Raw genomic sequence first — 23,810 nt, forward strand, 5'->3', positions numbered from 1 at the left:
TAAATTGATTAGATAAATAATATAAACTCCTAGAATTCTCAGCAATGAACGTGCTGGCTGGAGAACATTGGAGCTGAAGTCCGTATCTCTGGGGAATACTCAGGCAGGAAAAGGCTAGTGAACTAAAGAAGCATCTTCTCATATGCAATTTATTTTCAGAGGCCCAAATGAAGGTAGGGAGATGGGGACATAGGAAAGGATCTTCTAAGTGATGATGCCTTATCCCTGAAATGCCCTTCCTGAAGTCATCTGCGCTGGTGCCCTTCCACTTCCTTTACCGTACTAGGTACTCCTCTCAAGTATTTTTAAATCATGGCTTGCAGAGAGAATGTTAACGTTCCTTGTTAGAACAGTTATTCTTGGACATTTTACATCTCCCTCTTTTCTGTGCAGATTACTCTTGTTGGATTTTATTGGTTTTTTCCTTCTTTTTATATAATCCACCCAGAAAACATTACTGAGTGGATTAAAAATGTAGTAAATACAGTGGTACCTTGAGTTACGAATGCCTCTGCTTACGAATTTTTCATGTTACGACCAGCTCCGGCCCCAAAAATTTACCTCGTGTTGCGAACCACCTTGAGTTACAAACCGGATCCGCGGCCATTTTCCCTCCCGTGACACGCGGTCCAAGGCCATTTTCCGCCCCTGACACGTGGTCCACGGCCATTTTTCCGCCCCTGACACGTGGTCCGCGGCCGTTTTTTCGCCCCTGACACGTGGTCCACGGCCATTTTTCCGCCCCTGACTCTCCCTCCAAGCAATAGCCGCCTCCCTCTCCTCCACGCCAGAACAGATTAACAGTAATTACATTGAACCTTATGGGAAAATTTGCCTCGTGTTGCGACCAATTCGAGTTGCAACCAGAGTCACGGAACGGATTAAATTCGTAACTCGAGGTACCACTGTATTAAATATAAATATTATATTTTCCCTCTAAACCGATTATCCAAATTTACAGAGAATGGATTGGCCCCTTTAGCAATTAAAATCCATGGAAGATATCTATAAGCAACCCTATAAGCACAGGCTAAAAAAAAAGCATTGTTAACATCCTAAGTAAAACCACCACACAACTGCCATGTATTCCATAAATCAGATGCAGACAATTTGCAAACCTCTAATTTCAAAAAGCTTTTTTAACCATGTTTCCTAACTAGAGAGACCTTATAGTGTCTCTCAGCCATTATGGTGGCTGTTTAAAGCCTGTCTTCATGACTGATACTGTATATTGGCACACGGATGATTGGAAGGCCCATAAGATGCCCTCGGTCACTAACAAGGAAATAGCTTAAGGGATCAAACCTTTGGGGAGTCCACTGAACAAAGAACGAGAGACCAGAGGGGGAGGGAAGAAGCAAAATTAGAGTGCAAGAGAAAAGGGGGAGCAGAAGAGTGACCCACAATTCTTTGGCTGTGGCCATCCCCGCTGTGGCCATGTGGTCACCAGTTGATGACTCCACAGGAATGGGATTCTCAACAGACAAAAGGTTCCCCAAACTAGCTGTAAAGATATAACTGAGCAGTTTGTTTGACAACTGCTTTGCTGTACCTGGATTCAGGCTAGATGAATGAGAAGTCCGTTCTGTAATAGACTTGCCATTGCAAGTTGTAATCGTTTGTGACAATGCTGCACAGGGCCTTTGATACCCCCAAATCAGGTTCTTTGTCTCCAGAGACTTTCAAAACCTTCCCAAGTACAGATGGAATTACTACTAATATAGTTGGTTACCTTGGAAATCAGGACCTGCTCACGTATTTAGGAAATAGGTGGCTTTTTTCAGATTAGACTGCCATATCTGGGTGATATGAATCAGTATGTTTTGATAAAGCTCTTTCTTCTACCGGTGCTGTTTGTAATTAAACAGTCCCCTTCTGCAAATCATTCTACATTCAGTTTCCTTTGTTATACAATTGGAGCCCATTTGTAAAATCCACATGGTGAGAAATTGCACTCTGGCTCCCCCATATGGATAAGACCTATATGCTGAAAATATATTCTTTTGAGAAGGGGGAAGGTTGTGGTATAGTTGTTTTATTGTGCTCCTTTCAAAAAGCAGAGGTATTTGATGAAAGTAATAACAATAATGGCTGGTCTCAAGACACAGATATATGGGGGGGGGGTGTGGGGGGGTGTATAGATACACACTCATGTAAACGATGCCTCCATTTTACAAGCAGGGACACACATTCCAATGAAGAAATGTATTGCCTTAAAGAGGCAATGCATTTTCCTCAGGCTAGTATTTTGTCCTAGTTGCTCTATGTGGCTCCCTATTTTGACATAAAAATGTCTTTTTATTATTATTGGGGGGCGGGGGGAATGCCAACTTTTACTACTTCCCAGCAAGCCTTGGGCACCAAATGTCAGTTTTTTATAATACCAATAAACTCTTCAATTGAAACGTCCTCAGTCATTTTGGACTGGTGGGGAGAAACTAGCCCCAAAGCTATTTCGTTTCCTCAAAATTTATTATCTTCCCTCAGCGCCTGTAAAGAGAAACTACTTGTGTCAAATACCTTGCTTCTTGCCTGCTTCTTCTGAAACCCGCTCTACAGGTTTATTTTATTTATTTATTTATCAAATTTGTATGCCGCCCAACTCCCAACAACTTTGTTTCTTTGTCCCCGTCAATAATTTCCCTATTTACTAAGTTCCATGCCAGACCTCAACATGCTAACATGTAGCATTACTGTTCCCAAAATATGTGAGATTTTAATTACATTCAAATACTTTCCCTTCTCACACAGAAACTGGACAGCAATCATTCTAATTTTAATTCTTTAAGTTATTATACTGGACCACTTTAGCTCAATGAAGTAGTGTCAATCATTTCACAATGCAAATACAATATAAAGTAATATAGATGATATACCTTCTGGAAAAACTCTTTTAATTCTGTACCATCTGCAGTTTTGTAGGGTTTCACCTACTCTTCTGAGGAAAACATAATTAGTTGCAAAATTTCTAGCTTTAAACCAACACAAACCTATTCTAAAATTTAGAAACTATTCTATACATAATTTCTTGGCAATAAGGTCCAGGAGTTTTGAATAATTAGTTCCAAATATACATTTGTAAGATAACAGCATCAGGTAAGGATCATTATATAGAAACTATCTCCAAATCTGAAGACTTTTTTTAAAAAAATACATCTTATAGTTTGCAAGCAGGTTAATGGTACATCCATTCTAGTATTGTATTTTCTCCTTGGTATTGCAGGAAATACCACTTTGATTTATTACACTAGAGGGCAGTATATTACTACAAGGAACATGCTTTGGAAAATACAAGTTTCTAATTAAATTTAACATAAATTAAATGCCTGTAATTTAAAAACTGTAAAATATGAACATCTACAAAATAATTTACTACGTGTTATAGCCTGGAAAGTAAAACTGAAGTGAGCAATTAATAATTTTTTTAAAATCCTGGTTTCTATCCGAATCCAATGCTGCTGCTGGGAAAACTACAGATGAGAGACGTCCGGCTCAACTTCTGATGCTGAACATTGGAACTTCCCTTGCTTGTCTAACACTTGTATAACCCTGAGCATTACTCTTTCACTTTCAGCCAGTAGGACGTCACATTCAGGAAGAAGTACCAGAAATCTAACAGTCAGCACTAGCAAGTTGCAACAAGTATAGTATTATATTACCTGCCTGAGGCTAGGATTAACTGATAGTTAAGTCATCGGAATGACTGGGTCCAAGGTACATATTCAGAAGAAATTCTGCAATGGCAAACTAATGCCTTCCTGTAACTTAACTCCCTCTCTCCATGTCCTGTACTCTCAGCTGACAAAATATAGGTTGTAGTCTTCTTTGTGTAATACTCCTTCATATTTCCCTCAGTCACCTTTTCTCAAAAGTCATTCTTTCCTTTTAGGGCAAATTTTCAGTTGTCACCTCCATTCCTTTCTTCGCATTTCGTTCATTTTCTTCCCTTGGTCTGCCAAGTGGACAACACTGAGATACATTTTAAAATGTTCGAGAATGTTACATGGGTTGAACCAATACATATAAAGCCTTCTTCCTACATGAACCCATAACCTGGATAAACAAATGAACAAATACATGTTTGCTGATGCAAGGGAAAATATTTGTAAGAATTCTTAAGGCATAATTGAAGTGTTTTAATTTTGTAGTCGGTGATAATATCCTAAGAACATAAGAAGAGCTGTGAAGGACTGAACCAGCAACTAGTCTCTAGTGGTGCCAAACACATGTCTGTGGGATATGTACAAGCAGAACATGAGCACAAATGTATCTTCCATACATGGAATGTATGGAATGTATCTTCCATACATTTGTCCCAATTCTCTTTAAAATCCTTTTAAGTTATAGGCCGTTACCACATCTTGCTATAGTGAACTTCACATCAGTTCAATCAGCTGAAAGATTTCAGGGAGCCTGTATAAGCTGAATGAAGTAGCTACGATTTCCAACAAAGCACTCAACATGGATGACTGTAATTTGACAAGAGGGGATGCGGTGGCGCAGCGGCTTAATGACGCTGAAAGTTGTTGGCCAGAAATGGTCAACGCTTCAGCGGTTCAAGTCCAGCCTTCGCGTTAGCAGGGTGAGCTCCTGTTTCCTCCCCAGTTCCTGTCAACCCAACAATTCGAAAACTCACGTGAGTAGATAAATGGGTACTCTCACTCCGGTGGGAGGAAAAATGCTGGCGGCGCCTTGCAAAAAGGAGTCGGGAGCAGTTGCTGGTAAGCGCGAAAAACTGCGCGCGCCCAAAAAGGGCGCGAAGCAACGGAAACCCCGCCTCCTGCGCATGCCAGCTGGGCTCTGCTCTAGGAAGGAGGCTCTGGCAAACCACTTCCAAAACAATTGCCTTGAAAACTGCAAGGACTCGTCCAAGCAGTCACTGCAGAGTCGGTAACGACTGAGTGCAGATTAAAAAAAAAAATAAAAAAATTTTTTGACAAGAGTTCATTCACTTTATTCCACTTTCTGGAAGATTACATCACCACAATCTACCCATTATTCATGTCAAAGAAAAAAATGAGAATGTTGCTTCTGACCATAAACATCCTAGAAAACCACTGACAGTTTGGTAACTGTTCCCCTAAGATGATCTCCTTAATTCATCAAAGCACTACTCAAAAAATTGCCCTTCCATCAGTATTGAATGAAAAGATGTTCACTTAAAGATGAAATTAGTTCCCCTTGTTCCTTCTTTAAAATCCAGAATAGGAACTAGTTCTCTTCTGTTTAAAATCCGGTTTCAGTACTGTTAGGTTATCAAGGAGGGAGACAACTAAAAAACAGGTCAACAAATTTTGCTACAAATACTCTGAAACTATCTTCTTTCATACTCATAGCTGATATTATATGGTCTCCTCACTTCACTCAAGGAAGTGAGGCTACTCACATATATTCTTAGGCAAAGCACAAAAATCCTATAGCAGATCTCTCTTTTTTTGCCTCATTTGTCATTAAAAAAAAATGAAATAAAATTTTTAATTCACTGCAGATGATGCTGATGATGATGATTTACATCTAAGGACAAAATTCCTTTCATAGATTCTCTTGAACAGCCAGCTCAGAGCAGCTTAGCCTGTTCTCACTTGGGAAATAAAAGCCAATTTTAAAAAGAGCTCTTTAACTGTGACCAGCCTTGCTGATGGAACAAAAGAGCAGCTTTAGTCCTATGGCTTCTTCTCAGAACATTTGTCTGTTCATGGGACCAGCACTGTATAATGAGCAGCTCTCTTTTTTAAAACCACAGAATGACCTAATGCATCAATACTTTAAATGTTATAAAAAGCATTTGCATGCAGCTATCACAAGAGCTATTGCCTATAGAGGCTCCGGCCCCTATTGATGTTACAAATGAGGAGGCTAAAAATATCCATAGTTCTTGTGTGTTTCTGAGCAACCTTGGTAGGAAATAAAATGAATTCTTTCTGCTTTTGCTTTTCAAGGAAACATCTCTAGGCAAATCTCTTAATTGACATCCAAACTGCAACTAATCGTTTTCTTCACAGACATACAAAAGTATTTGTCCAACAAAGGGAAAGAAGAAATGTTGAAAGGTAAAATGAGACAACTCAACTTATTACAAATGCACTGTGCAAAAGCAGATTATGAATAGGATTTAAAATGGCTGGCATGGCCCATCTCTAAAACATAGGCACAACATACTGTAAACTGCAACTATTTTCTTAGAACTGTCCAAACAGTCTTTCATTTAGATATGATTGACAGGGCTATGCTGAATCCCATAGGGTACATAGAAAGACGTGACCATTGCTCATTTGGCAAACTGCTGGTCTCATTTTGGGATGCAAAGAAAATGTTGTCGTTCTTCTGCGGTGGATAAAAGAACTTGGAACTAAGGATGATGTACTTTGCCCTAATTGGCAAAACAATATCAACTTGCAAAAATGATAATTTGCATGCCAGGGTAAGGTGGGTAAATGGTTTCATTCACTCTTTGACCCAGGCAGGGCCAGTAACTGGGAAATGCCATGTGAAAACAAGAACAAAAAGAATTTCAAGCCTCAGTTCATTGCAAGAGCAAAATTCAGGATATTAAACAACAGGCATATTATATTGCACATGCCCATGGAGTTTGCCAAAGAAGGAGTTCTGAATCGTTCTTCTGGCAAAGGGTTATGTGGAATTGGCTAGATTCTACACAATTAGGTCTAAAAGTTACCGGATAGAGAAAAATGAACTCAAAAGAAGAGTTGCCACTTGGGGTACCAAATCATATTCTTCATCACATCTAGCTCCAAATGTAGATGCTTTGGGAGCCTTTTGCTCAGATGCAAAATATAATTCTCACAAATAAATTAGCTAAAACTGTGTGGCTTGATAGGTCCAGGAGAAATTACAGGACTACCTATTGTCAAGTTCCTGCCTTAATCTTGTAATGTAATGTGTTAAAGGTAGAGAAGCTCAGAAGCCTGTGGCCTTCCAGATGCTGTTAGACTCCAACTAGCAGCATGAACAATAGTTAGGAATGAAAACTATAGTCCAACAACATAGAGAGGACCACAGGTGCTCCATCCCCTGGCTTCTTCTGACTGTTGTTTCAAGAGTTTCAAGCAGAAGTCTTGCCCAGCCATACTAGAAGATGCCAAGAAATGTACAAATTTGTGAATTCTCTTACTTGGTTCCTTACTTGTTGCAAGGCATTTAAGAATGGAAAAAACTCTTGGAAAAACTGAATGATATTCATACCAATCTTTCTCAGTCTGGATCCTCCAGATATGTTATACCTGCAATTTCCAAAATTCCTGGCTTACATGACCATGGAAAGTCAGCTGGGAGGCTCAGATCCAACACATCCAGAGTATTTCAGATTGGGATTGCATAAACTGCATAAATTAGTCTTCCCCAAACTAGAAAATCTGCAATATAAAGCTATATTGCCAATGTTTTGCAATTATAATGAAGACTGTGACTGGCTGATATAAGACTTAAATAACTGTTGCTCAAGTAGGACCATTTTTTAATTCTATTAGAAAAATTAGAAAAATGTAGAACCAAAATAGAAACCTGCAAATAATGTACTACTGCAGCATCCACACTATAGCAGACCTTGCATGTGGATAGTTTTCCACTGGTCTGTCCCAAGATAGTCCATTTTTTTAAAGAGAAGTATTCCATGATTGGCCAAAAACAGGAGAAATCCCTAAACCCCATAAACTGCACTTAAGAAGGCTTCAAAAATTACATTTCCTAATTTGGATTTAGCCTGTCAGGTTGAAATTGGAAAACCTCTGAAGTACAATCAAATAAATAGTTTATTCAGATGTCTGTGAAATCAAGTGATTGACATACACAACTATAAACCCTTGCATATCCTCACCAGCCCTAATATTTGACTGGGGCGTAATTCATTCCTGCTAGGCTTCTACCTGTTGGAAACTCTACAAGCATTTTTGAAACCCAGGCAACCTGGAAAACAAGCAATGCCTTCTCTGCATATATGGAACCAGATTCCCCATTTAGCCTGGAATGGTAATCTGGCTATAGCACATCTCTAGGCTACCTTATACTGCCATGTTGATCTATTCATGATTACTTGGAAGTTCCAAGGTGTGACCTATTCATGATTACTTGGAAATTCTACTGATTTCAAAGGTTACTCCCAGGATACCTTGCACAGAATTGCAATTTAAGGATTATTTTTATGGCTTCCTGCTTATCAAAGTCATTTCCTTCTGAAATAGGCATGTGTCAAAGATTATCTGAAATGAAGAACTGAAATCACGAATGGACAACCTTTAGGGCAATTAACTTTCTGAGTTCAAGGAAAACAAGCAGGATTTATCACTTAGTATACTCATACAATGGAAAAAGAAAACCTAAAGTAGATCAGTTAGTTGCTCAGTAAATAACATCACCCTTGGGAGCTTCCAGGGCTGTTGCTTGACAGCTTTTAGATATAATTACATTAATATACGCACTTCCTTGACTACAGTACTTTTAATAAAAACAACTGACTTAATTGATGGGGATAATTTACCCAATTATGAAACCAAAATGAAAATATGGTTACATTCACATGGAAAAAATGAACCAGCCTAGTTGATCTTGCTTGCTTTAGTGCATTGTTTGAATCCAGACTTCCTGCTTGCTTTGGCTAAATAGGCCAGATTTGTACACCAAGAACAATTCTGGATTATTCCAGCTTCTAAAGAGAGCAACAAACCAGGAATCTCAAGTTTGGGCAGGCTAAACAAAGCATTTTTGGTTTCTTTAATTGTTTGCCTAGAAATAAGATGCAAGCAGGAATGGGTACTCTTACTCCCATTAGCATACTGCTTGTTCACAACAAACCAGGATTTACATATTTTCCAGATTCAAGATTCACCAATTGCTCCAGTTTTCTTGGCTTTCTTTCCAACACTGGTCACCATTTGAGAATCTGGAATGAATGTCTCCTGCGGATAGGCATTCTGTTCCTATTAATGCAGCTTGGGGCAAAGCAAGAGAGTGAAGATCAAATTACAAATTTCCTTTCATCTACTTTGATACAACAGACTGACTGCTGGAATACAACCAGGAGAAAATGAAAAAGCCCTTAGCGACAGTGATGATTAATTACCAAGGTTGCAATCTGACCTTGCTTTCTCCAAGCTTGATTCAAGTAATCTAATTAGCTATCCCCCCCTTTTTTAAAAAGAAAAAAAAAAGTCAAGCTACCATAATACTGTGACTTAATGAACCAAAGAAGGAATACATTATTGCAATTACTACCACTTACTAATAAGATAGTGGTTTTAGCATTCTTTTTAAAATCTGAACATGGAATTAATTAAGTCATATTTCATACCTTCACATACTCCAAAGCTGGATCCATAGCATTCTGGTCTCTGCAAAGAAGTAGCAGTATGTTAGTGAGTACAATCATTTTGTGCCATTTAAAACAAAATCAATTTGATCTTGTTACTCCTCTTTTACTGTCCCTTTTGCAGGAGAGTGATTTAAATCAGGGAAAACAGTGTAGAAAGACAGATTTACTCCTGGCTTTTTTCTATCATCAGAAACCCAGTGCAACTGCTGTCTTACTCTTCAATCTCGAACAGCTATTCATCTAATTTGACTTCCAATTTGCATCTAGAACAAGTTGCTGACTGAATTCACACTTCATATTAAGCCATAATGTGGTTTCTGTGCAACCCTCACCATAATGGCTTGTAAACCATGGTTTATGCTTTAGCATTATTATTGCCTATTGAATAAATATTATTAAATAAATCACTTTTATTACAAGATCCAACCCCAGTCTTGTGTCATGGCAATATAATTAATCAGAATATGGATATTATTTAGCACTGGATCTTTTCCAGCCATTCAGCACACATGTAATGAGCTATCAACCCAGCAAAAATTAGTATTATAAAAAATAAACTCACCAATGGACTACCTATCCATAGCAGAGGCACAAATCCAGCTTAAAAAATGCTGGTAATTTATAATGATAATAAAGTAATTATAACAATGGATGTACAGAAAACAGAAAATAATAAGATTGGCAACAATTTAGATTGCAATCATTTATACACACCTGAGAATTCAATGGAATGTATTTCCACTGAAATGTAAAAAGAGTTCCATTAATCTTGAAAATATCCATTGTGACTGAAAATCTACTCCTTCCCCTGAAATGCCTACTTTTCCATATACTCAATCTGAATTTTCAGAATGTCAGCAAAAACTGAAAATCAGAGTTCAAAGTAAGTGAAATCCTTCCAATAGATTTCTGAATCTAACTTGTAAAACCTTGGGTTAGCCCTTCTATATGACATTATAATGATAATAATGCATAGATTTTATTTCCTGCAGTCTATGAAACTTTAAGGTCATGGGAAGCTTTGTCAAAAACAGAGAGATATGGATTGCATCACTTATTTGCAGAGATGAAAATAACATACCTTAGAGTAGCACAAGTTTTGCCACAGATCTATACAAGTAGTCCTTGTTTAATTACCCTAATTGGGACCATAACCCCGTTGTTAGGTGAAGCAGTCATTAAGTGAAAAATCACATGACCATACCAACTTACGATGGCAATTCTAGGTGTCCCAGTTGCAGGTGCTAAGCGAATCACCCACAGTCATTGAGCAAGACATCATGTGACCATGACTTGAGACCTCCTCTGGCTTCCACATTGACTTTGCTCATTGGAAGCCAGCTGGGAAGATCACAAATGTCAATCACATGACCACAGGATGCTGTGACCATTGTAAATGCACAACAGTTGCCAAGCACCCAAATCATGATCACGTGATCGTAGGGACACTGCGATGTTCATAAGTCCAAGGACCAGTTGTAAGTCACTTTTTTCAGCACCGTAGTAACTTTGAACAGTTGCTAAATGAATGGTCATTAAGGAAGGACTACCAGTACTTGATGAGCAGCAAAATCCTCCTTGACCCTTGGTCAGATGATACAGATGACCGACCAGGCCCAGAAGTCAGGGCACAGATTACCAGACTTCTCTGAGATGAACTTTATTGCATCCATTATCCTGTCCAGCAACTTTCCCTGTTGTCTGCATACAAAACTGGCACTTTGATTAAGATGCCAGAATAAAATGCTGAAAATGAGCACTACATTACGAACACCCCCCTTACACCTGTAAGCCTGTAAGCCTGCACACACCTCTCTGTTGTTGAGCTTGTAGCGGGTGTCAAAGACTGCCTGTCAGAACAGCCCCCTTCCTGCTTCACTGAGCAACCCCCAGAACAGTGACAACTGCCCCCCTTCCTATGCCATACCTCCCAACCTGGAACCTGATCCCCAAGTTTCCAGGGCAAGAAAAGGGGGCAACCCACTTGCCAGCACCTCTCAGCCAGCCTGAAGACCCTTTATGCCCGTCAGCTGTTTCTCAGGGTATTTTTTAAAACACAAGTTTAGCACTTTTCTGAAAGACAACTAAATCTATTTTCAGACTGGCTATTTACCATTCTTTAGAAAGAGTGATGAAAATAGCTAACAACTAAGAGATGGGGGAGCTCTCTCCCATTGCCTCACAACCACTGGCACCCATTCTTCTTTTCAGGCTATTTTAATCAGCGGGTTTAGTGCTTTTCTAAAACAACAGCCAACAAGTGTAGGTGGGAGGGGCACTCCCTTAAATGCAGAGAGAGAGCTGGCTCTCTCCCACTTTGTGGTGCAGTTCATCCCCCTGCTGCCACCACTGATCAGCAGCAGTTTAGTTTGACCCAGGTTTCTGAAGCAAAGGGTGTCTCAGAGACCTGGCTGTACAGGTACGTGTGTGTGGGGTTCTCACTGTCCAAAGCAGAATGGCCCTGGGAGAGAGTAACCAGGGACTGTTAAGAAGGAAGGCATACCAACCCCTGGCTAAAGTGATCAATGGGTACCTAACTGATCCCTCCCTCAAGGGGCCACCTGACAGCAACACTGAGCAAATCACGGGCAAAATGTATCAAGCTGCATCCACAGCAAAACTCACCCAGCTTGTTGCCTGCTTCAGAGAGAAAACATTACTGAAACACAGAACAGTTAAGGACGACTGCCTCAGGTCTGGGTTGGGCATGAGATGAAGGCAACATCCTGAGGGCCTGGCAGAAAAAAGAGGGTACTGGGGCATTTTTATGCCATAGTTAGGTACAAATGGAGAAAGGCCTATAGAGCAGGCTAATGAACCTGTTTGTTTGTTTGTTTGTTCATTATAAATACATCAACCTCAGGGGCAAATAAGAGTGGAATACAGTAGATAAAAATGCAAGGCAGAAATGAACAGAAGATCAATCAGAATCAAGTGAAAGAATACCGGGTGATTTGGAACAGACTCAAGCATTTTAAGTTCCAAAACAGCTTATAGTAACAGCATCTCAAGCCCAGCACTCTTTCTTTCTAAATTAGTTGGTTGAAACAAAAAAACATTGAGGTTAAACAGGAATGGAATGTTGTACGGCAGAACGGAATCTCAGTCCTGGCTGTGAAAACTAATTTCTGGGTTGAGCACCGGTTTAAAGGGCTGTGCTGGGACAACAAGGTAAACTGTCAATCAGAAAGGGATGGGTGCATATTGCTCAATTGCTTTTATTTTTTAATGGCTAGTATTTTCAATGTATTCTGATCTAAGACCATATTAATTTTTTATTTATTTTTTTTGCTATTTGTTGATATGTTCCTGCTTGGCTCCTCCTGTTAGTAGGAGGAGCTAAACAAACTCAAAGAAAGCAATCTGTGGTTTGCTTGATTTATGTGTAAACCAGGAATTCTGCTTTATTTTTTCTCGTAATAAGTTAGTCTCATAACCCTCCTTTTTTTAAAATATAACTCTGACTTTTTAGGAGAAAACCAAGCAAATGCCTGGTTCACATCACAGACCCCTACTCTATATATATTCAGTTGAGTCTGAAAGTTATACTCCTATTTGCTTGGATGCTTAAACACTCTCCACATAAATGCCAGGTAAGAGCTGTACTGTTAAGAGTTCTGACAAACCAATGTTCTGAACTTGGAACTAGTAGGTAGACCTCTCAGCTATATTCAAACAATAACGATACCCAGAAAACTCCCACAAACATCTGCTCTAAAAGATTGTAATCTTCCTACAGAGCATTATTGAATACTATAAACATTTTATTCATCCATTAAATATTTAAAAGGTACAAAATACCATATTTATAATATTCGCAGTATATATCTTGAATGTTAGGATGCCTTATTGGATTTTGAAGGAGGAAAACCGCTTGCGTCACCAAGTAGACATATGGTATCTTCCTCCATCATTCTTCCCAAACCTGAGTGAAAACAAATTATTTCTATCCATCCCTACCCACATCTAAAAATGATCAGAAGACACCTTTTAAATGCATTTTATTAATTGAAATAAATGAATAAGAGAAGAGTTGAATCATTAAATAGTAAAAGCTGCTTTCATTTTCTAAGTTAATTATATAATACTGAATTCTGTGATAATATGCCTTTTGAAAGATACAGCGTACAAAGATAAATGAATTGAATTTTAATGGAAAAATACAGAATTACTAGTTTTAGAAGAAAATAACAAATCAGCAGAAATGTTATTAAAAAGTTCTGGTGGGGAGGTGATACTATGCTATATTATACAGGGGTTCAAATTACTCTCCAGGTTTAGAACTGAATTGATTAGAAGTTGATTTTCTATTAAATTACTCTTAATAAAACATCACAAGATAATTTCAGGATAGTTGGAGGGGTTCCAGACTTGAACAATACCTTGTAAACCAACTTTATTATAAATTAATTAGGCAAAAATTCACATGCTATAATAAAAATGGGGAAAAAATCAGATACAAACTTTTTTTTCTTTTCACCAAAATCCTCTAACTACAGTAGTGTCCCCCCCCTCCCCCAATACTCTGAACCACAACCCTCACAATTCCTTGCCACTAGCCATGCTGACTGGAGCAGATGGCAGCTGAAGCCTAAAAAGATCAGAAGAGCACCCGGTTCCTTCTCCTACCCCTACCCTAAGTGACTAACAAACATACAGCATAAACGATAATAAATTTGTTAGTCTTTAATTGTTACAAGAGTCTTTGTTTTTCTTTGTGTGCCTCCCTGCCCTCTCCACTGAGAATAACACCAGGTATCTGATGAAAAGGGATAGTCCTTATGAGCTTGTGCTGAATGCATTTGTTAGTCTTTAATACATATTGTTTTTGTTAACTGATTAACCTGGCTGTTCCACTGGAAAAAGCTTTTGGTGGTGCTGAATGACAACCACCATCACCCCACCCCACCCCCGGCAGCTTCAAACAGGATATTTATTAAGTTAATCTTGTGCTAGCAATTCAATATCCAACTTCAGGAGATATGACTTTGGAACTAATCAGACCAGGAACCTCCTAACCTCTGTCTATTGTTGGAAATAAGATTCTTTTGAACTTTGTGAACTCCCTGACTCTACAAACCTGGGGTCTAATTCATATGTTCACCAGATATGGCAAAATCACCACTATCTTCAGCAATTAATGCAGATAACACTTGGGTCACATACCAGCACTGTTGGGCAGAAAGAAAGAGAACAAAAGATGCAACCCTTAATTAAGCAGGATAGAAAACAATGGCTTAAACTGGATTTGAAACAGGGCAGTCACTATATCTACACTCATCAAACCAGAGTTAAGGTTGCTCAGCACAAGGAGACAAACTGTATCTCTCTATAAAAATCTTCTAACAGGAGGGGTTCAGCTTGGTAAATTAAACAGTTGCACTGTCTATTTGGAATCTTAACCAGCACAGTTCATATAATAATCATTACCCATTTTAATTGCATCTCCAAGTTCCAAGTAGAGAACAAGCTTTATTTAAATAAAAAATAGAACTCATCTCTAGTCACTGGCTGAGTCTTCCCCAGTCTAGCACATTCCAGTTGCAAGCAGCAGACAATGAATCTGGAAATGTGTTCCAAACACATCTGGAGGACCACACACAACCTACACACTTGCATTGGACATCAGAGGGCAAGTACCTAAAGATGGAGCTTATGTCATAAATGCCACCATGCATGTGTTGTCATTATTTTTGATGCAATCTCCATTTGCTGCAGACACCCACATCAACACCTATCAGAAAAATATAATTTCAGGTATTCCAGTTTCCTTTTTTCATTGACACATGTATTTTTATGAACTTGGGAACAGGTGATCTGAAAACCTCACAAAACGTATAATGCAAGTTCCCAACCTTGTTGAGCTGATGTGCACATTATGGAATTTTGAAATCAAGTTGCAGGTTCTCTCACACAATGGTTGTAGGTTTGCCGATTTCCGTAATCACCGCCAGCATGACTAGTCAGAAAACATCAATTACCATCTTCTTCTCACACAGGATATTTCCTGCTACCTGTATTTATCTTTATCCTTTTTCTGGGCAAGTGGACACACTTCCAGACAAAACACAGGACTGAACCTACCCATAATTCTAAATGTCTAAGAAAGGTCATAAAGCCTATTTGTGGCTCATCTGCATTCTTGGAAATAAAGAAGCTGGCTGTTTACTTTGCAGCATGCAGCCTTTCTGTTGAAAATCAAAAGAATTTGTTTTAAAATTCAAAAGACGGCAGGGAGTCTGAGTGGTATCAAAAGAGGTGCCTGCGCCACACTAGGAATCCTGCTTGTAATTAAAGTACTGTCTAGTTATTGCCTTGAACATTTTTTGTTTCTTTTGGTAAAGACGGATTTTAAAGAATTACATAAATATTAAAGCTTTTGCAATTTCACACTGTCATTTCCATGTCTGCCCCCATCCACCCCTTATCTCCTTCTTCCTTTACAAGATTTCTGGTTACGGGTCCTCTTCTGTAGATGAAAATACTACGCCTCTCAAGATTATCAGTTACAGTTCTCTCAATTATTTTTCTGCTCATATGCACACACATATATGCAAACACACATAACCAATAAAGAGAACTGCTATTGTTGCTCTCTTTCCATCAGTTCTAATTAACGTTTATGGGGCCACCAGCAATAAACCAACAGGATTATAACTCCCGCTCAAACACAGCTGCACAGGAGTCCTCTTACATCAGTTGTAGCTGAAAGCTTGTCTCACCACCTTAATCAGCTGCTTTTCATCTGGTGTTATAAAGTTCCTAGTTTCAAGATGTTTACCTTTCTGCAGAACCCAAAGTCATTCCTCTTTTTCTCGTTTCTAGTGCTGTTTGCTTACAGGAGCTTTCCTGTAACCACCAAGGGATGGTTTCTACTGATACATGATGAAAATCAACTAACTGAGCGGTGTCATAAGCACTGAGTCTGCAGGGTTGTTTGGCTTCCCAGTGATCAGATAAGCCCAATTCCCATGTCAACAAAGGACCATTTGATGTAGCTCATTAGCATTGGAAAGAAGAAGTGGTTTCATCCTTCAGAAGATAAGAGGACTAATGTAACAAAAAGCAACATCCCATGTAAAAGAAGTATGAACCTCTGAACACACTCTGGTTCCTACCATAGGCGCTAAAATAGAAACATATTCACACTAGGGATAAAATGAGCCAATTGTAAATGTAATTATCTTTAGTGTACTAATATATTCAGAAGTACCAATTTATAAGTGACATTTTACTGTCTAATCACCCAGCTTCATTTGTAGAAATTTATGGAGGGTTTTTATTTTTAATCCACTCAAGATTTTCCCATCATCCAGTCTATCTTTTTCTCTACACCAGAAAAAATCCATTATAGAGGGAAGATGGAATGGCAGCACAGGGACTTTTTTGGTAAATTTATCTGGGCTACAAAAGGTAGGCTGTAAAAATGCAGAAGATCACTAGATGACAGATCATTGGATAAGCCCTGTAAGTATTCTGAGATTCACACATTTCAATGTTACTTTTAATAAGGGTTGCTGGTGGAAGAAGCAACAAGGTAGTTACTCTTGGCTTAATGTATACATTGACAGGTGTTGTATTGGACCCAAAGAGCAAGATATATAATAGGCAACATCAGGATTTCAAATAGTGGCATGCTATGGCCAGATTACAAACTAAGATCCCTTCAGTCTCTGTCTGAATAGCTTTGGCTATTGGGTGGTTAAAGCATTCAATTCAATTAAGTCAATCAAATCAATCACTTCTACCCTCTACTAGGGAGAGGAGTTATGGCAAGCAGTGGGTTGGGGACCATGGTAAGAGACAGACTACATCTTGTGCAGCACCCTGTCAGTCTTGGCAAGGATAAATATCTCAGAAATCAAGCTACTTCTTCATACCAACCCCCCCCCCACCCAAAAAACCTGTTTATTATATTTTGGCTATTATATTTTGCCAAATAAAATATTAAATGTGAAAAAATAAACAGGGCCACTAGATAGCAGGAAAGCGATTCAGACAGCTCTTAACTCTTTGATGCCATCTTGTGATTGTATAGAAATTTGCAACCTGAATGTGGTGGCCTTAATGGTATATACAAATTGTTTAACTTGCTTGCATTATATACAAATATAATAATGCAAAAATATATTTGCATTATATACAAATATAATATAAGCAAGTTACATAATACTCAGCTTCAGGTTTGCATACATTCCCATAGTTAAACTAATATAATGTTTCATGTACTAGCTTATAAATTAAAGAGGGATCAAGATGTATGTGTGTGTCAGAATCTAAGTCTTCAGTATAAAGCAAGTTATCAAAACAGACCTTGCCTCAAGCATTATGTTGAGAGCTCAGCTAAGTTATTAACTGCTTATGCTGTATTTTTTTTTAACAGATACACATTTATGGAAGAGCACTGTGAAACCTGAACATTCAATCTAGTATTTGAAATATTCATTGGTCCAATAAACCAATATCTTAGCACTTGCAGAATGGATACTGCAGTTTGCCATTTTGGTGTAGAATTCTGGGAATTGTAGTTCAATTGGGAAAGGCTAAAAATAGGATAAAGAAGAGAACTGACTGAGGAACCTACTGCACACTAATTTGGAAGCATCACACACTCAGTTCAGTGGAATTTATTATTAAGTATGTGTACATAAGTAATCCTACATTTAGTTTAACTTAGCTAACTATTTTATGGAAGAGAATGATTACGTCAATACAGCAATATATTAAGGGCACAATTTAGTCAAGGTTGATTTCAGAAGGTTTCAAAATGTTCAGCTCTGCCTGAATCATGAACAGTTACAAGATTTTTCATAACTAAGTATCTTAATATTAATAAGACAAGTCCCATCTTTAATCTTGACTTACCTATTAAACATATTGTGGCTTCCACTTTGCTACAATAATCCCAACACTACTATAAGCATTGCATTTCACATTTGATATTTAATATCCTTCAAAATGCAGCTAAATTATTTATGGATAAGAGCAATTTCCCATAGATGTCCACTTCTCTCAACTGCCTGGAGCTTCACAGCTGGACTCCAATGAATCACCAAGTCCTCCTTCAAATGAGATTTAAATACACATATCTCATGTACTTAGAATGCATTGTTTGGCATTTAAGTACTTGCAGATTAATTCATTTAAATCTATTAATCCCATTTGAAAAGTACATATATTTATACCCAAGTTCAGAGCCATCTTTGGGCATCAGCCATCAGCACTGGTGCCTTGAGACTTGCATGCATACAGGTAAAGCAGGTGTGAAAGGCTTCCAGTCTAAGATCCCTAAATCCATATTTGAAAGCTTAAATACATCATGATGCAGGCCGGGACATACTCTCAGGCCAGTTCTCCTGCAGTATTATTGTCCATGTGAACACAAGGGCACATGGGAAGTCAAAGGCACTTATGTCTGCAGTGTTTTAAAAATGGAGGAACCAAAGATTTATCAGAGCTTTATCAGGGCTACTTCTTCAGTTGTTGTTGTTAAAATGATTAAGAGTAAGAACAAGACTCTGAACACTATGGGGACAGAAAGTGGCATGACGCCAAGCAGATTTTACACCAGAGACACTGAACCTCCAGCTCACCAGAGAAACATTTCCACCTGCTCCCTGTCATTCTTCATTTGAAGCAAAAAGGTGGGGTCCATCAAAACCCAGGGGAATCACCCAGAGCTGTCCTTCCAGAGAAGTCATGTGCTAAGCCCTTTGTCCTACCCAACTGGTCTGACCTGAATCTTATGCAGAGTCTTCCTCAAGTTGAACTCATCTCCTGGTAACTACCTGGATGATTCCATGTTGTTTAGTCTGCAAAAATACGACAGTGCTTACTGCTACTTTCTTCCAGGAAGTTTTTCCAACTTCACACTTTTGCCTGTAGCTCTGAGATTTCCTAGTAAACTCTCAACCAAGTACTACTCAAGTCTGTCCCTGCTTAGCTTGTCTGAAAATCAGCTTTTGAGCATATTGCAATAGTGAGGCAGCCATTAAAACTTTAGCAAATGTCTTCTCAAACGTTATCATCAACATCACAGTGCTGGTTCCTCTCAAGGCCCTGATATATAACTAAGCTCCTGCTTTTTCTGTATAAAGCCTGTGGGTCAGGAATTTAGGATGGGCATATGGCATGATGCTTGAAGGACTTTGGATTAGTTTTTAATTATATCTGCACATTAAGATGACCTGGAGAAGCAATCCTGCAGTGTGTCTAGATGCAGATACTTTGGGCCTATACTAAACAGTTCTACTTGGAATTGATTCACAGGCAAAGAGATCAGCTCAAAAATGGATTTGTCATGCATTAAGAACTAATTACCAAACTATTAGTGAACGTTGAACTGAATTTTTTCAGAGTTTTTGGCATTTTTGAGACATTTTCCAAATTATTAAGGAAGAGACATTAGGATTCAACCCAAATTTAAACCTGAAAAGGTCAAAAGGGTATCTGCTCTATCCACCCCACAAGAATGTTGGTATGTGACTCTGCATGGGCAACACCACATCAGTACATGCTGCGGGCATAAAAGCCATCTGCCTCTTTCAGAGAAAATAATCCAATTTTTGTTCTCAAATGACGGTGAGGGATTTCAAACACTAAAAGGCAAGGAAGAAAATGATTCATAATATCTGCATCTGAGCAGTGTTAGGACCATTGTTTAAAGCAATAAAAATTGTTCTTATTATTTCAGTTCTCACTCCCTCTCACTTTTTCTAATGGATATGACAGAGGATGGAACTCACCATGCAGTCATGATCTTATCTGCTTTGTTGATGTCCAAAGCCTATAACCGCAGCTAGTCTTGAATCAGATCTACTACTTGCTTTGGCAGAAAATGGAGTTTTGCAATCCATTTAGGCTTAGTTTCTTTGGATGTCGTACTCTGCTTGGAAGGTTATCTTCTGAACTGACTGGCACAAGAAGGATGGATAAAGGAGCTTAACTGAGTTAGCATTACAGGGGTCTTTATATTGTGCAAGCTACTAAATGGAGGAAGGTGGGGGGAATGGAGGAGGAAAAGACAAAGGTCAGATCCTTCAGGGTGTGCAGAGATGACTAGTACCATTGCTCAAGAGAAGAGAGGTGGGGAAACCCTCAGGGAACTGAAGGCACAAAAAGCTGTTTCAATGGTCAAGGATCCCCCAAAAAGTCTTGCTCTGGGGATTTTGAGATGTTTATGTTTAATTAAATTACCTATACTTTTGCTCAGAATTAAATCTCATTAAGATCAGAGCCAGTTTGGTGCAGTAGTTAAGTCATCAAGCTAGAAACCAGGAGACTGTGAGTTCTAGTCCCACCTTAGGCATGAAGCCAGCTGGGTGACCTTGGGCCAGTCACTTTCTCTCAGCCCTAGGAAGGAGGCAATGGCAACCTACTTCTGAAATCTTGCCAGGAAAACTGCAGGGACTAGCCCAGGCAGTCGCCAGGAGTCAACAATGTGACTTGGAGGCACCAAACAAACAAATAAAAGATCAAGTAAACCAATCTGTGTATTTGATATGAGCTCTGCCTCACTACTTTTGGGGACATAAGTCACCCCAAAGAAGATGAGTCTCGATTGCTTTTCTCTCCTGCGGCTGGTCACTATCTATGGACTTGAAGGCAGGGGTATCATAGACAGTCATCCTTAACAAATGAAGAGCAAAGGGCAGGAGACAGGTAAGGAGATATGCATCTTCCCAAGCAAGAGGCTGTGGGGAGTAGGGGTGGAAAGAGAGAGGAGGAGGAGAGAAAAACCTTTCCCTGAGGTTTCTGAGCAGTTGGATTATTTGGCTGCTTTCAACAAGCTGACCTAGTCATATCTGACATTATGTAAATCCCAGTGTATATCCCAGAGCAAAGGCAGGATTTTCTTGCATGTGGTAGACTTCTGAATGTGTTACATCCATCACATTTATATCCCAATCCTGCCTTTCCTCTAAGAGTTCAAAGCAGCCCAAATTGGAGGAAAGAGAGATGCCTCTCTTTAATTTATATCCACATTTCTCTAAGGGAAATTGGGTTGGGGTAAAATTACTGATCCAAAGCCATCCTATGAGCTCACAGCTAAATGAGGATTGGAATCCAGGTCTTCCCAATTCCAAAACAACAGTCTATATTGACAAAGAATATTTGCCAGGATGCTGTTAGGAAGTAGGCTGCATCTGTGTGCTACCCATCTTACCTGTATTGAACATGAAAAGCAAATACATGTTGTACTTGAAGCTCTTGGCTTCATCTGAGCTACATGTGCTCAGTTCACCCCCAAATCAGGAGGGGGGTAGGAAGACAAAGGATTCAGTCCCCATTCCACTCTATTCCTGAACAGGACTAGCATGCAGGTGGTAGAACTCTTGAAGGTCACTTGTAACCAATTTGTGCTCCGTCTTAATTCCACTCCTATCCATACCAATTTGGATACTGTCATTGTAAAAAGCTGAGATGGGCAGAGTTGATACACTGTCCAGTCCTCACATGTTTCCAGTTGTACACCTCGATTATGTGAACAAGCTAAGTTCACCTAAGCTAGTGTTGTCCAAACTTGGCCACTTTAAGATGAGTGGACTTCAACTCCCAGAATTCTGGGAGTTGAAGTCCACTCATCTTAAAGTGGCTAAGTTTGGACAACACTGACCTAAGCTGAGGGTGATCACGCCTACCGCTTAGCTGGACGAATAAGCTAAGGCTCATGTACGTTGGAGCAGCTAATGCTTTTCTGCAAGAGGGAATAGTCTCTGCAATTAGTTTTTCTTTTAAAAAAAACACAATAACAATCATGGTGAATGTGAACTTTTGGTCCTTTTAGCCTTTTTAGCATTAGCCATCATCTGGATTGCCTGACTGGGCAGAGACTTAGGACCCAGAACCGGTCCTTGGTGTTTGGCTTTTCCCCACAGTCTCTGTCATTCAGAATGCCAGAGGGCTCTATATTGTCCTCCATGCTACTCATCACGTACCTGAAACTATTTCCTAAATCTACATTTATTTGGTGTCTATTCAGATTGCATTTTCAATTTTAAAATTGCCGATGCACTGTAATGGATATTCTTTGGTAGGTTGGTGTATTTAAAAAAAAAAAAGACAAAAATAAATGATATCAAGTTATGTAAAACTTCCACACACAGTATATTTATTCTGCGACATGCCACCGTCAGCTATCCTACATGTGCAGACATTTGGACCTATTTCTTCATATAAAGAATCATAAAACTTTCCAGAGCATAACCTCAACAGGCTAATAGCAGCACTAGATGCTACTTTTTGAAATACCTAATAATGAATAATGATCTGACCGAGTATCATGAGATAAGAAAGGAATGTTCAAATAATAAAAAGGTACTAAAATCAGTACATTCATGCTGCCTAAAGGGTTTTATACATTCCAGAGATCCACTTGCATTCTTATTCTTCATTCCTCTCTCCCTTTTCACATTCTTGTAATGCTAGTTAATAACTTATGGCGGGGGTGGGGGGGGACATCCACTTTTCAATTTAAGGTCACAATGTTAAAGAAATCCACAAAGATTGAAACTTGCCAGGACTTTTGTTCTTGAATCATCCCATGTACTAAACAGCGCAGTTTTACAGTACTGTAAGGGCGATGAACTCAAACAGGGCCAAACTTCTTCAACAGCGCACAGGTAGAAACAACACTCAAGTTACAGCTCACAAACACGGCGGCTATTTCTTTTGCCAAGGAAGAGAAGACGTATCATTATCATCTCCTCCATCGTCATTAAAAAAGAGCATCATTTGCATAAAATGTGCACTTGCTAATTTATACATATAGACAGGGCAGCCCTATCATTCAGTGGAATGAAGTAGCTCCTTAGGGCAGCAGATAGGACCAGGTGAGTTTGTGGGGTGAAGCTCACACCGGTTGCTGGAACAGCTTACTGTCCAAACTGGCTCTATGCATCCTCCTGAGTGGGCTGAAAGTGAAGAAATAGGAGGGATTTGTGGTGTCACTCTGAGGACACCCTCAGAACTATGCTGAGGATGAGTAGCAGCACCGTCCTCATGGGATGGGACCTGTACAGAGCAAGAGCAAGAGATTGTCAAATCCATCCCTTTCTCATCTCCAGTGAAACACTGTGATCAGCGGCTTCTGTGTTTCCTCAATCCAGTGTCCAAGGGCTCTTGGGGTACACATTTAGGGCTCCTGCCCTCCCTTCTTAAGGGTTCTACATCCTCAAAACAGAGTGTAACAACCTTTCAGAGCTTCAGTAAGAAGGTATGATTTGAGGTGATTCAACAGCTTCAACACATTGAATCAAGTATTTCAACTGATTTGATGTTCCAAATGACATGCCTTTCAACTTTCCTCTAAGTTTCAGTGGACATTTGCACATGCACAGGTGGATTTTCATTGAAGCCTGTCGCTGATTCGATAATTTAAATCACAATTTTGAATGGAATGGAATATTCATACTGAATTTAAACATTCAAACAGGGTTTGGATTGATTTGCACACCCCCAAGGACTAGTGTCTCTGAAGGACCAT

General features: G+C 39.2%; 1 protein-coding gene across 6 annotated transcripts in view; it reads right to left on the reverse strand.

Moving 5' to 3' along the window:
• The window catches only part of BCAR3 (BCAR3 adaptor protein, NSP family member), a 102,456-nt gene that overhangs the window by 45,041 nt on the left and 33,605 nt on the right, over positions 1–23,810 (reverse strand). For all 6 annotated transcript variants that reach the window (XM_025163125.2, XM_025163127.2, XM_025163126.2 and 3 more), the window contains one exon: positions 9,305–9,344. In XM_025163125.2, coding sequence (XP_025018893.1) covers positions 9,305–9,344 — 40 coding nt within the window. The remainder of the gene's footprint in view (positions 1–9,304; positions 9,345–23,810) is intronic.

The sequence above is a fragment of the Python bivittatus genome, unplaced genomic scaffold (assembly GCF_059951505.1).
Source record: "Python bivittatus isolate LINGU-HERP-01145 unplaced genomic scaffold, Pbiv_v1 ctg000700_np1212, whole genome shotgun sequence".
NCBI classification, from domain to species: domain Eukaryota; kingdom Metazoa; phylum Chordata; class Lepidosauria; order Squamata; family Pythonidae; genus Python; species Python bivittatus.